At 46.5% G+C, this 13,944-nt stretch overlaps 1 protein-coding gene and 1 pseudogene across 1 annotated transcript in view; one reads left to right on the forward strand and one right to left on the reverse strand.

Moving 5' to 3' along the window:
- Positions 1 to 13,944, reverse strand: part of LOC102960494 (gamma-aminobutyric acid type A receptor subunit rho2) — a 41,198-nt gene that overhangs the window by 22,638 nt on the left and 4,616 nt on the right. Inside the window, exon 2 of the mRNA XM_007076927.3 lies at positions 11,014 to 11,120. Coding sequence (XP_007076989.2) covers positions 11,014 to 11,120 — 107 coding nt within the window. The remainder of the gene's footprint in view (positions 1 to 11,013; positions 11,121 to 13,944) is intronic.
- Positions 7,716 to 7,803, forward strand: LOC122238938 (annotated as a pseudogene).

Below are 13,944 nucleotides of genomic sequence, written 5' to 3' on the forward strand. Positions count from 1 at the left end.
ACTTCTCAAATGTGGGGAAAAAAAGGCAGCTTTTTGACCTTTCTCGCAAAAAAGATCATGCGTCAAAGTGTGAAAATTTTTCAATTACCAACTAACAGCAGCTCAATCTAGTCCTGTTTCTAATTTCTTCTCACCTTAGTTGACCTTGCATCATGGAGGAGAAAAGGGCCCTTGCGTCCATGCTGGCTGGCCTCTGCCATGAAGTGCTTGGCCCAATCAACCCCTGGACTGGTGTTTGCCGAGATGCAACAGACTCCATGGTTCTTTTGGTAAATCCGTGGTCCTGCCTTTGGCCTCCAGTAGCAAAACTCTCCCACCTGGTGACCTCTGTGTCCAGATCTAAAGTCTGTGCTGGTCCTATAATAAACCCCGTGTCCCCCTTGTCTTACAGAGGCTCCGTGTCCTTGTCTCAGGCTGCCAGTCTCTTGGGTGACTGTGGTAGAAAGCTGACCAGTGTGTTACACACCATGGTCACACTCACTGACAGCAAAGGAGGGTTCTCTTATGCCCAGTGGCTGCCAACACTTGTCATGATCCAACTTTCTAAGGTTTGCCAATCTGATGGGTATAAAATTCTTTCTCAGTGTTGTTTTAATTTCTATTTCTCCAATCACCAATATGTTTGAGCACCTTTAAACACTTGTAGCTTCAGAATTTCATCTTCTATGAATTGCTTGTCACCTGTTTTTCTACTGGATTTTATTTCTTCTCATCTGTTGTCAGATCTTGGTTTGCTAAGAATTCTTAGCATCAACAGGTGTTCTTCTTTATCAAGAGCTTTTCTGTATCTATTTAGATAATCCCGTGATTGACAAAATTACAAAATGACATTTGTACATACGATTTGTGATAGTGAAATTCTGGAAACAACTCACATATTTTTCAATAAGACATTGATCAAATGAAGTATGGTAGATCCATACCATGGAATAATAAGTAACCATTAAAAAGATGAAGAAGTTCTTTGTGAACTAATAGGGAGAGATTCCCAAAATATATTGCTGAGTCAGAAAGAAAAATCAAGTGCAGAAGAGTATGTATAGCAACTAACAATTGTCCAAAAGATGGGGTGGGGAGAGACCATGTGCATATTTACTTGCATATGCATAAAAGAATTTGGAAGGACACGCAAAAGGTTTTCATAGACATCTGGAGCAACAGAAGGTTGACTCCCTGGCTCTGTGTGACCCAATCACATCTGAGGGAGGATTGCATCTGGAACCAGGAATACCCCTGTGAATAGCATAGAATAGCACCTCATTATTGAAGTGGGGTGGGGGTAGGGAGCACTTTGCGATGACACCATGTCAGGAGCTATCGAAGGACATGGGATATTGATCTTGCAAAATTTAAAAACATTGGACAGTCTTCAATGACTTGAAGGGTTTTCACATGGAAGAGATATTTTCTGAATGGCAGCATTATTGTGTCAGGCAAGGTCCTATGTATAGAAGCCTCGGAAAGACAGACTGGCACTTAAAATGATTTAAAAAAAAAAAAAAAACTAAAACAAAAAACCACCTCTCTAATGGTCATACTGTTCCAAGAGGAACATGGTCACTTCATACACTGTATGATTCCCTCTATATGAAGCTCAAGAATGAGCAAAACTGGGCGCCTGGGTGGCGCAGTCGGTTAAGCGTCCGACTTCAGCCAGGTCACGATCTCGCGGTCCGTGAGTTCGAGCCCCGCGTCAGGCTCTGGGCTGATGGCTCGGAGCCTGGAGCCTGTTTCCGATTCTGTGTCTCCCTCTCTCTCTGCCCCTCCCCCGTTCATGCTCTGTCTCTCTCTGTCCCAAAAATAAATAAAAAACGTTGAAAAAAAAAAAAAAAAAAAAAAAGAATGAGCAAAACTAATTCATGGAGATAGAAGGCAGCATAATGGTTACCCTAGGGAGACACCAGATGGGAGGAGATATGAGGCAGACTTCTGAGAAGCTGTGTAGTGTTTTCAAGGATAATTGTTTACACATGTAAAGATTCACCTTATATATATTTGTGATAGGCCCCCCAGAGTTGCTTATATCCTAATCCTCAGAGCTTGTGAATGTTAGGCACCATGGCAAAGGGGAATTTAGGTTCCAGATAGAATTAAGGTTTCTATTCAGCTGCCCTTAAAATAGGGAGAGCAGCCTTAATTATCCAGATGGGCCCAATGTAGTCACAAGGATCCTTAAATGTAGAAGAAAGAGAAGAGGTCAGAGTGATGCAACGTTTGAAGAACTTACCCAGCTGTTGCTGGCTTTAAAGACAGAAGAAAAAAGCCAGGAGCCAAGGAATCTGGGCAGCCAAGTCAGAAAGGGCAAGAAAACAGATTCTTTCTGAAACCTCCAGGAAGGAGCACAGCCCTGCTGACACCTTAATTTTAGCCAAGTGTGACCCATTTAGGACTTCTGAACAACAGAACTGTAAGATAATAAATCTGTGTGGTTTAAAAAATTTTTTTTAAATTTTTTAATGTTTATTTATTTTTGAGAGACAGAGACAGAGTGCAGGCAGGGAGGGACAGAGAGAGAGAGAGGGAGACAGAATCCAAAGCAGGCTCTTAGCTCTGAGCTGTCAGCACAGAGCCAGACATGGGGCTCTAACCCACGAACCGTGAGATCGTGACCTGAGCCAAAGTTGGACGCTCAACTGACTGAGCCACCCAGGTGCCCCTAAAAATTTTTTAATGTTTATTTTTAAGAGAGACAGAGACAGAACACGAGTGGGGGGAGGGGCAGAGAGAGAGGGAGACACAGAATCTGAAACAGGCTCCAGGCTCTAAGCTGTCAGCGCAGAGCCTGATACGGGGCTCGAACTCACTAACAGCAAAACCATGACCTGAGCTGAAGTCAGATACTTAACCGGCTGAGCCTCCCAGGTGTCCGAATCTGTGTTGTTTTAAGTCTCTAAATTTGTGGTAATTTGCTAAAGAACCTACAGAACACTACCACGATGCTTACCTCAAGAAAATATTTTTGTAGAGACCAAGAGAGTGTCCTAGTGGACGGGGGAGAATCTGGAATAGGCACAGCTGCCCCTGTGTAAACGATGAAGAACGTGTTCGTGGAACACCTCAGTAAGTACAGGGTTCCCCTTCCACCGCTGACTCACCAAGGAAACAGCCTTGATCGCCTATTCTTTGTGAAAACAAGTTTGCCTGTGAGCAGCCTTGCCCTTTGCTGCAGGTCCTGTGCTTAACAATTTTGGGAAACCTCTCAGATATTCATCACTAAGAAAGGTTCAAAAGGCCTATGCAGGTGCTGAGTTGGCAGAGACCCCACGGAAGGAAGTGGCTACTGTGGACTGAATGTTTGTGTCCCCTCATGTCCCCAAATTCACATGTTGAAGCCTAGTTCCCCATGTGATGGTGTTAGGAGGTCGGGGCCTTTGGTAGGTGAGTAGTACATGAGGGTAGAATCTCCTCAAATAGGACCAGTGCCCTTGTAAGAAGAGACCAGAGAGCTTGCTTCTCTCTCCCTCAACCTCATGAGGACACAGTGAAAAGGCCACACATGGAAACCAGGAAGAGGACGCTCATCAGGAACCACATCGGACGGCACCCTGATCTCAGACTTCCAGTCTCCAGAACTGTGAGAAACAAATTTCTGTTCTTTAAGCCATCTGTGGTATTTTGTTAAAACAGGATTTTTGGTGTTAGGACTTTAGGATCTAGGCTGGACTCGATCAGGGCCTCTTCCTTCATGAGCCACATCAGCCTCACCGGGCACTTGTTAGCAATACAATTCTCAAGTGTTACCGCAGGCGTTCTGAGCCAGAGGCTCTGTAGTGGGGGCTGGGAGGCTGGGTCTCCGTAAGCACTGCGGTGATGCGGATCCATTCTCAAGTTTGAGGACCGCTGCACGACTGACCTTTAAGGAGACTTCCAGAAGTGAGATTTTACAATTTCCCATGCCCTGGTGGCCACTTTCCACTTGTTGTCAAACTCTTCTGCTACCCCATCTCCACTAGCTGTCTCCACCTCCTACTTGTCTCCCCGCCTTCGCCTTCGGATGCTTGCTACCACCCCACGCCCCACCCCTTGTTGAAACCCCTCCCTCTGCGGTGTCTGCAACAAAGCCCCTCCCACAAACAACTCTTCCCTGAAAGACTGACTCTCATCACCCTCCTGGGCCCTATCTCTGACTCAAACTCCAATAGCCTGATTGTTGATAAAGATTGAAAGAGGTCTCCACTGGATATCTAACAATTTCCTAAATTTAACATCCCCAAACAGACTTGTTACCGGGACCAGCATCCTATCCTTTTGGAGCATGGTGACCTTGTTAGTCACTTGGGCTCGTGTGGGGTCAAGTGAGGGAAGCAGTGAGATTGCCCCAAGCAGGACTGTAGAGAAGGGGCTATGTCAGGGAGAGACCAGGAAGGGAAGATTAATTTCAGGGGAAGGAGTGAGTAGGAGCAGTGTGGGTGGCAAGTTAGGGTTTGTGTTCCAGAAGGGAAGGGCCATGAGCACTAAGGAAGGATCAGAGGAGTCTCCTCCAAGGGCAGTAGCTCCCAGGAAAAAGGCTGCAGGAGCCGCACCCCAGAGAGCCAGCTGTGTCCCTCACTTCGCCCCCCCAACCTCAGATGTAATTGGGAAGCACTAGCCCACCCAGCGTGGCAAAGTGGAGAGGCAGAGCCAGGGAGGTCCAAGGAGCACTCAAAAGGAGGCCTTAGATTCAAATAGAGCCATGACCTTGCTTTAAACTGGCTCCATGGGTCTCACGATGGCCAGATGAGTAGCAGTTGAGGCCTTGGTGGCCAGACTCCTGCGGCTTGGAAGTCCAGGGTTGAATCCCTGCTAAGGATGAGGCCACAGAGTAAAGCACTTGAAGAGCTCATGGGGGCACTCATAGATCTGGGTGCCCCAAACACAGAGGGCATCTTCTATGGGGGTGGTTCTCAATTATCATCCCAGGTGAAAAGCACCAGAATTACCCTAGAAAGTTCCTTAGGAAGGCATCGCATTAGAGACAATGCAGCTAGAGAAGTAAGTAGGCAGTAACCTTGCAAGGTGACACAGAAATTGTGATATTGCGATACGAAAAGAAATATATATATTTGGTCTTTTTCTCTGGTTCCTAGCTCTTGAGACCCCTGTAATTTCCTGAATGATAGGGGTGAGAAGAGCATCTTTTTTGTTCATCACAAACTTCCACCAAACATTCTGAGTTTATGCTAATGAGGAGACTTTTGGTGGATGCCTACATAGCTTCAGGATGGGGGCTACTTATCAGGGGAACCAACCTTGTGATTAGAGTGTTGGAAGTTCCAGCCCCACCCTCCAACCTCTGGGGAGAGGCGGGCACTGGAGACTGAGGTAATCACCAATAGCCAATGATTTCATCAATTATGCCTATGGAATGGAACCTCTATAAAACCCTAAACAACAGGGTTTAGTGAGTTTCCAGGATAGCAAACACATCCACATGCAGGGAAGATGGCATACCCCAACTCCATGCGACAGAGGCCCCCGTGCTCAGGACTCTAGTTCTTATACTGCCTACCTCTTCATCTGGCTGATCGTCTGTGTCTTTTATAATCTACTTTATAATGAACCAGCAATAGTAAAGTATTCCCCTGAGCTCTATGAGCCATTATAGCAAACTACCAAGCCTACGGAGGGGGTGTGGGAACTCCTGATTTTGTAGCCAAGTCAGACAAGTGCAGGTGACTTGGGGACGACTTGCATTTGGTGCCTGAAGTGGAGGGGCAGTCTTGTGAGGGAAAGAATGAATCTGTGCAGTTATTTCAAATCAGAAGGTCATATAGTTCAAAATAGCCAAGAGATGCCACATGTTAGAGGAGAGGAGTTAAAGTGGGTTCTGGATAGATGGATGAAGCAGGGCAACATGGAGCAGGGGCGTTGGGAACAGATGCTCATAGGCAGAAACAAGCACGGGTGTGCAGGGACAGAAAGCGTTCTAGCAGGGAAGAGTCCTCGTCAGGGGTAGCAGGGAGAAGACTGTGGAGGTCTTGGGACCCAGCAGGGAGAAGCAGGGGCTGCATTTCCTCTTGAAGAATATGGGGAGCCTGCAGTTTCTGAGGGAGCAGCACATGGAAGCGATGTTTCCAGGAGGTGAACCTGGCCGTGAGTGGGGTGGGAACCACGGTGTTGCTGTAAGCAGTACTTCCAAACTTCTCACCTTTGTTGCCCCCTAAAGTGAAAAATCTAGTGGAATTTAAGGTTTTAGTTAATTTTAACTTAAATAAAATACTAAGGAAAAAAGACTTTGTCAGGGAGGACTGAGTTTTGGAGGGCCACAAACCACAATAACATCTGAGACTTTTTTCACCTCCCAAGAGCATATTGAGAATGGGTGGTGTAAGGGGATGAGGGAGGGGAAGGAGGGGGCAGATCTGAGTGAGAGTTTAATGGGTGAATTGATTCAAGCTGGTTGACTTGGAGGAGAAGGAGGGCAAACCCAGCCCAGCTCAACACCTTCCAGCCTGAGTTGCCCAAGAAAAAGCAGACAGAAAATCGGCAGGCTCATGAAGTGAAGCTGGACACGTTGGGTTTGCAGTTACCTCAAGGAAACATATGAGCCAATGCTGCATACCTTCTCTGCTGAATTCAGCCCTTTGCTGTGTGGATTTAACACAGGAAGTGTTCTGTTCTAGAAACTGATATGGGGAAGGTGCTTTTGGCCCAGATGGTGTCCCAACCTGCCCCTGGTCAAAGGCTGGGTTCAGTCTTCGGGTCTCTCTGAGTCACTCAGTCTCAACCCACCCAGTGCTGACCTCGAGGTTTGCCCTTCTGGGCCCACTCTCCTCCCTGGTGCCAGGTGCCAGGAGGTGACGTCTATGGACAGCAACAACATTTGCGGGTCAACCTCTAGGCAAGAGCACAACCAGAGACCCATATGCCATATGTGTATCTGAAGGTTATAAATCAAGCAAAGATACTGCAAAATTACAGATAGCCTATCCTACCTCTTTGATAAATGCACCTTCACGACAATCCTGAAGGTTAAGTCCAACTTCAGAACTCTCAGACTCCTCAGAATTCTAGGCCGGCATGTGGCAGGGCAAGGAGAGCACACCTCAGCCCCTGAGCTGCTTTTCTTTTCCTACCCACAGTAGGATGATGACACTCCATCCCTCCTATACCTCCCCTGTATACAATTTGCATTAAATATCAACATTGTGCTAGTGGGAATGTAAAAAGTACAGCTGCTGTAGAAGAAAGTGTGGAGGTTCCTCAAAAAATTAAACTGAACTACCCTATGATCCAGCAATTCCACTTCTGAATATACCCCAAAGAATTAAAATCAGGATCTCAAACAGGTATCTGTACACCTATGTCCGTGGAAGCATAATTCATAATTTCCTAAGGGTGCAAACAACCCAATGTCCACTAACAGATGAATGGATAAACCAAACGTGATCTATGCATTCAGTGGAATATTATTAAAAAGGAAGGGAATGCTTGGGGCGCCTGGGTGGCGCAGTCGGTTAAGCGTCCGACTTCAGCCAGGTCACGATCTCGCGGTCCGTGAGTTCGAGCCCCGCGTCAGGCTCTGGACTGATGGCTCGGAGCCTGGAGCCTGTTTCCGATTCTGTGTCTCCCTCTCTCTCTGTCCCTCCCCCGTTCATGCTCTGTCTCTCTCTGTCCCAAAAATAAATAAAAAACGTTGAAAAAAAAAATTAAAAAAAAAAAAAAAAGGAAGGGAATGCTGATCTATGTTACAACATGGGTGAAGCTTGAGGACATTATGTTAAAAGAAATAAGCCAGATTGATGATGACTCCCTCCTCAAATGCATTCTTTTAAAGCTGCACAAACTTGAGTGAGAACTCACTACCATCAGTCTCATCAGTGTTGGCAAGATGGCAGAATTCATACGGCGTCAAAGTTGTCCTGCAAGAGCTCTGGGGCCTAATGATGTCTAAAGAAAACATGAGACTCCCTCAGTCGCCCAAAGGACAGTGTTACAGCAATTAATCAAAAAGAAAAACCACAGGCCCTCTCCCTGCCTGCCATTCAATTTAAGCAGTCCTCAGTTTCCACAGAAGTAAATTTTCTACATGTGCCTTGTAGACCTCAAAGTACTGGGAAGGAAGCTCCCATTCGAAGGCAATTTATCTTAAGATACTGTAAACGATACTAACTTTTTGTCTTCTTGAAATATACAAATTGTGCTATAACAAAGATAAATAAGTAAATAAAAATAAAATAAGCCAGTCACAAAAGCCAGTCAAAAACGGTATGATTCCACCTACACGAGGTACCGAGGTACCGAGAGTGGTCAGATTCCTAGAGACAGAACGTAGAATGGTGGTTGCCAGGGGCTGGGGAAAAAGGAAAGAGCTGGAGTTGACTTTTTAATGGGGACAGGGTTTCAGTTTGGGAAGATGAAAACATTCTGGAGATGGGTGGGGGTGATGGTTGTATAACTATGCCACTGATCTGTACAGTTACAAATGGTTAACATAGTCAATTTTATGTTATATGTATTTTACCACAATTTCTTAAAAACTAAATATTAAAAAAACCTGCATTGCAGCATATCTCCTAACAAATGGAGGAGACACCCCAGGTCTTTGGAGTTTCCTCTAACCAGGACGCACTACTGAATCAGGCAGCTGGGAGCTTAGGCAAGGTATTTTTGTTTCAACTGATCCCTGGGATTATTAGGAAGCTGCTAGATTTTTTAATCTGTTCTTTTTCCAGGCCGAAAAGGTCACCATGGGGTATCTAGCCTCAGATAAATTCTTCTTTATCAACTACTTTTAAACATCAATCCTCAGGAAGCCCCTCTTATAGAAATAAAATAGGAAGAGAGGACAGGAATAAGACATAACTTCACAACATCTTTGTTCAAATGACCTGCTTAGTATGCGTGGGTGCTAAGCCGGGGAGGGAGTCTGGAGGGGCGAGCATGAGGGCAGGTTGGGCCCAGGCTCTGCTTCTTACCAGGCTCCTGGCACAGGGCTGCCAACAAGTAAGGAGTTACTTGCACAGAGTCTGTTACTTGCAGAGTCACCTATGTCTGCCAGTCTCCTTCCTCAGAGACCTGCCTGCCACCTGGACAGTGTCCCCTGCCCAAGGATAGGGTGCTGGATGGAATGGAGACCCTCAGGAGTACCTGCAGGGAAAGCTTCTTGGTTCTAACCCTTGTTCAGATACTCCCAGAGGTTACAGAGGGTAAGAGTCATTAGGGGCACCTGGGCAGCTCAGTGGGGTAAGCGTCTGACTTTGGCTCAGGTCATGATCTCATGGTTTGTGGGTTTGAGCCTCGTGTCAGGCTCTGTGCTGACAGATGGGAGCCTGGAGCCTGCTTGGGTTCTCTCTCTCTCTCTCTCTCTCTCTCTCTCTCTCTCTGCCCCTCCCCCACTCATGCTCTCTTTCTGTCTCTCAAAAACAAAACATTAAAAGAAGAAAAGTGTTTAAATACATTAAAATATTTTCAGGGGTCCCTAAGAATATCATTGTGATCCTTTAACACTATGCCTACTCTGCCTGATGGGTATGTCAGCCCTGCATTGAGGGACATACAAGTAGAAAGTACAAGAAAAGACACTCTGCCAGGAGGGAGGGCCTAACCTCAGCAGGAGTGTGACCTGACCCAGTGAGTTCACCTCTCTAGGCCTCAGTTTCCCCATCTGGGAAAAATGATAGTATCTACATCACAGAGCTGTCCTGAGGACTGAAATAAGATCCTGTATGTACATACCTTGATTAGAATGGTCCCTGGTGCAGAAAAACCAGTATCAAAGTGCTGTCATTAATGCCATTGTGTATTGTTGTCCTAGCCACTTAACTGACACTCTACCAGAAAGGCAAGGTGGATCTTCCTTGTGACAGGAATGTCTCACTTAGACCTCTTGGAGCAGATACAGCTATTTTAGAGTGGCTTATTTAGGAAAACTTTATTTTCATAAAATTCCTTGTGGGCATTATCATGGTGAGCCCTGGGGGAGCTGGTAACCTCCTGACCTGAGCCAGTGATGAACAACATTCCTGGGCAGGAAGAAGGCACATGGGGCCATAATCTGCCTCCTACTTTTCTCTTCCTGCTCTGCAGGTGTCAGAGCTCAGGGAACTGAGTGAGAGGCTTTGCGGCCTTTTAAAATGCAAAGGCCCCTGGGATGAATTAATGTCTAATCCCATAACAGTCACACAAGAGGCAGGCCTGACAGCTGGGTTTTTCTAAAGGGACTTGAATCCTTATGTGTCAAGGGCTTTACATACATTATCTCCTTTAATCCTGACAACAACCCCAGATGTAGGGATTACAATTCCCATTTTGCAAACCAGCAAACAGAGGCTCAGAGAGGATCTGTGACTTGCCTGCAGGTCACCCCTACAGCCCCAGGGCCCTAAGAGAAGATCTGGAAATGGAGATAAAGGGAAAGGGAAGCCAGCTTGCCCAGGTCTGCCTTGGCCAGTACCTGTTGGCTGAAATGCACCAGAGCTCAGTTTCCCAAGTATACAAGTTGGGGGGGTGGCTGGCGGGGCACATCTTGCACATTCTGCTATTCTTACCCCACTCCCCACCTGTTGAGAGCAGATGGCTCCTTTCCTGGCCTTCCTGTGGCATTTCTCCAATTCCTGGAAAGAAAGGACGGCCACCAGCCTGGCCACCCGTCCCTGACTGCAAAGCAGCAAAGCTCCTTAGGGGCCAAGTTTATGAGGGGACTCATCATGGGTTAAATTGTTGTTGCTGCATTGAAAGGCAGGTGGCCCTCAAAACCCCAAATTCCCAGCTAATCACTGGGAATGGTGGCTGACCCAGGGGAGCCATTTTGTGTCCAGGCGCTCCAGGCTGGCTCATGTTTTAGGAAAAGAAAGCTGGCAGCAGCAAGGCAGGTCCACTCTGGTCGTAGACATCTTAACCATTAGCAACACTTCAGCCAACAGCCTTCTTAGCTCATTTCCTTCCAACTCTTCTCTCCTTGAGGAAATGAGAGACTTCGGAAGCCGATTTGGGCTTATCTGACTGTGAGTGGGAAAACTGGGGCCCCGAGGGAGGGTTGTGCCTGAGGGAACAGGACAGGGCAGCAGGCAGCCCCTGGGGACTCAGTCCTACCTCCAAAGGCGGGCCTCATGGAGAAATCATGGTCCTCCACTCTAAGAAGTGGCTGAGGTTTTCCCTTGTGGATTTTGGTCACGTCGAGGTTCTTCTTATATAGGTGACTGCAAAGACAAGCAAGAGATGTTTTCCCAATGACCCACAAAGGCATATGGGGAGATTACTCCCTATAGGAGCTACCTGTTAGACATCTCTTCTCCATCCACCAAAGGCTACACACACACACACCCCTCCTGACCCACCCTGTCCTCCCCAGGCCCTCATAGTCAGTCCTGAGAACCAGACCCTTGCAGAGCCTTCGTAAGGTAATGATTGGATGACAGCAGTTGGGTTGAATGGTGGAGGATTATATATATATATTTCTTTTTAAACATTTCTCTTATGTTACTATAATACTGGTTTTGTGATGGGGGTGCCTGGAGGCTCAGTCGGTTAAGCATCTGACTCTTGATTTTGGTTCAGGTCATGATCTCATGGTTCATGAGTGCAAACCCCGCATTGGGCTCTGTGCTGATGGCACAGAGCCTGCTTGGGATTTTCTCTCTCCCTCTATCTCTGCCCCTCCCCTGCTCTCTTTCTCTCTCAAAGTAAATAAACATTAAAAAAAAGTTTTTTTTAATGTTTATTTATTTTTGAGACAGAGACAGAGCATGAACAGGGGAGGGTCAGAGAAAGAGGGAGACAGAGAATCTGAAACAGGCTCCAGGCTCTGAGCAGTCAGCACAGAGCCCGACGCGGGGCTCGAACCCACGGACCGCGAGATCATGACCTGAGCCAAAGTCGGACGCTTAACCGACTGAGCCACCCAGGCGTCCCAATAAACATTTTTTAAAAGAGTTAAAAAAAAAAGAATTCTAAGATTTTTAAAAAAGGAGAGAGTAGGGGAGGGAGAGAGGAAGGAAGGGAGGGAGGAAGGAAGGAAAGAAGGATGGATGGATTTGGGTCTAACAAGATGTGAGATCTAATTCCTTTTTTTTTTTTTTCTATGAATGTTTTTTATTTTTATTTTTTAAATATAATTTATTGTCAAGTCAGCTAACATACAGTGTATGCAGTGTGCTCTTGGCTTCGGGAGTAGATTCCCATGATTTATCACTTACATACAACATCCAGTGCTCATCCCAACAAGTACCCTCCTCATCGCCCATCACCCATTTTCCCCCTCCCCTCTTCTCACCATCAACCTTCAGTTCGTTCTCTATATTCAAGAGTCCCTTATGGTTTGCCTCCCTCTCTGAAACTATTTTTTCCCCTTCCCCCATGGTCTTGTAAGTTTGTGAGATCTAATTCTTGACAGAAGAAACTAAACAGCCTTATAAGAAGTCAGCGTTATGTGTAGGATATTTAAGGATTTTAGAAGTAAATGAAGGGATTTTGTTTTGAATGTTTGTTGTTCATTTATATATACATCCTTATTTTATTCTCAGTATTCTTATCACACTTCATGTTTTTTAGAGAAATAGGCATATTTCCTGTTTAAACTCTATAAGAGGGAAGTAACATGTTTCCTCTTTTGAGGTTCTGTTCTTTGACACATCTTTCTGTGAAATCCTCATTAACTTTCATTCTCTATCAGCTCTGCCCAGATAGTGCAATTTGATGGAGTTCTAAAGCTGGGCTGATCGATAAAGTAGCCACTAGCCACTAGCCACATGTGGCTGTTTAAGTCAATTACAATGAAATAAAATTAATGTTCAGTTCTTTAGTTCTACTAGTCATACTTAGGTGCTTAATAGCCACATGAGGCTGGTGGTTACTATATTGGATAGTCCAGATCTATAACTTTTCCTCGGTCTCAAAAAGTTTTATTCTGCAGTGCTGGCCTAAAGGTTAGTCTGCCCCGACTTCCCTCCCCACCCAAGAAGTAGATTCCCCTATAAGCTGGGGCTTCCCACCTTACAGCCCAGGAGCCACCTGGAGCTCCAGACCTCCCAACTATTCTCTGAAGTCCACCTGGAGCTTCTCAGGGAGAAGGTGAAAACAGGGAGGGGGCAACTCGGGAGCAGGAGCAGTAGTAGTATTTTCACTCATAGGTTCTTAGAATACTTGGGGGTTGGGCAGAGGTGCCTCTTCCCAGAGCCCTTGACCTCTGCCCTCAACCACCCTCGCCCCAACTTCCTCAGCATCTCCCTCGTCCATGGCTTATTGTCGTCAGCCTTCAAACCGGGTTCAAGTCTCTCCCACCTTGACCCTTAAGCAGAATATCTGTCTAGACCGCACGTCCTTCTCGTGCAAAATGTATTAAACAGTGGCAGCAGTACAGGTGTGGCAGTTATATTCATCTTTAAACTTTTTCTTTAAAATAAAACTCTTTCCCCCTCCTAATAAATGATCCTCCACACAGAGAGCTGTGTGTCACCCACTGCTGCCACCCCTCACTCAAGTCCGCCCTGCCCCACTTGTGCTTGACCCGAGGCCCTGCAGGCACTCTTGCTGGGTGCTGGCTTCTCTGCCACACGGAGGGCCATGCCTCTGCTAGAAACCTGGTCTTTCTGGACCCGGCATTGGGTTCTCCTCCTATCACTCTGACGGTTCCTTCTCAATCTCCACTGCAGTCTCCCCCTCGTCCTCAGCCCATCCCTTAACTGCTAGTGTCCCCAGAGCCCTGTCCCAGCTGCCCTCTCTTCTCCCTCTACACCCTGTTTGGCAGGCTCGCCTATAGCTGTGGCTTCAATTGTCATTAACGTGTTGAGGATTCCTAAATCTGTACCCCCTGCTCTAGACCTTTTATTCAACTGTCTAATTATCCCCAGTGGCTATCCTGTAGGCACTGAAACTCAACATACTCATGGGGAGCCTGGGTGGCTCAGTCAGTTAAGCGTCCGATTCTTGGCTTCTGCTCAGGTCATGATCTCACAGTTCATGGGTTCAAGCCCCACATCAGGCTCTGTGCTGACAGTACAGATCCTGCTTGGGATTCTCTCTCTC

Source organism: Panthera tigris, chromosome B2, assembly GCF_018350195.1.
Source record: "Panthera tigris isolate Pti1 chromosome B2, P.tigris_Pti1_mat1.1, whole genome shotgun sequence".
Lineage (NCBI taxonomy): Eukaryota > Metazoa > Chordata > Mammalia > Carnivora > Felidae > Panthera > Panthera tigris.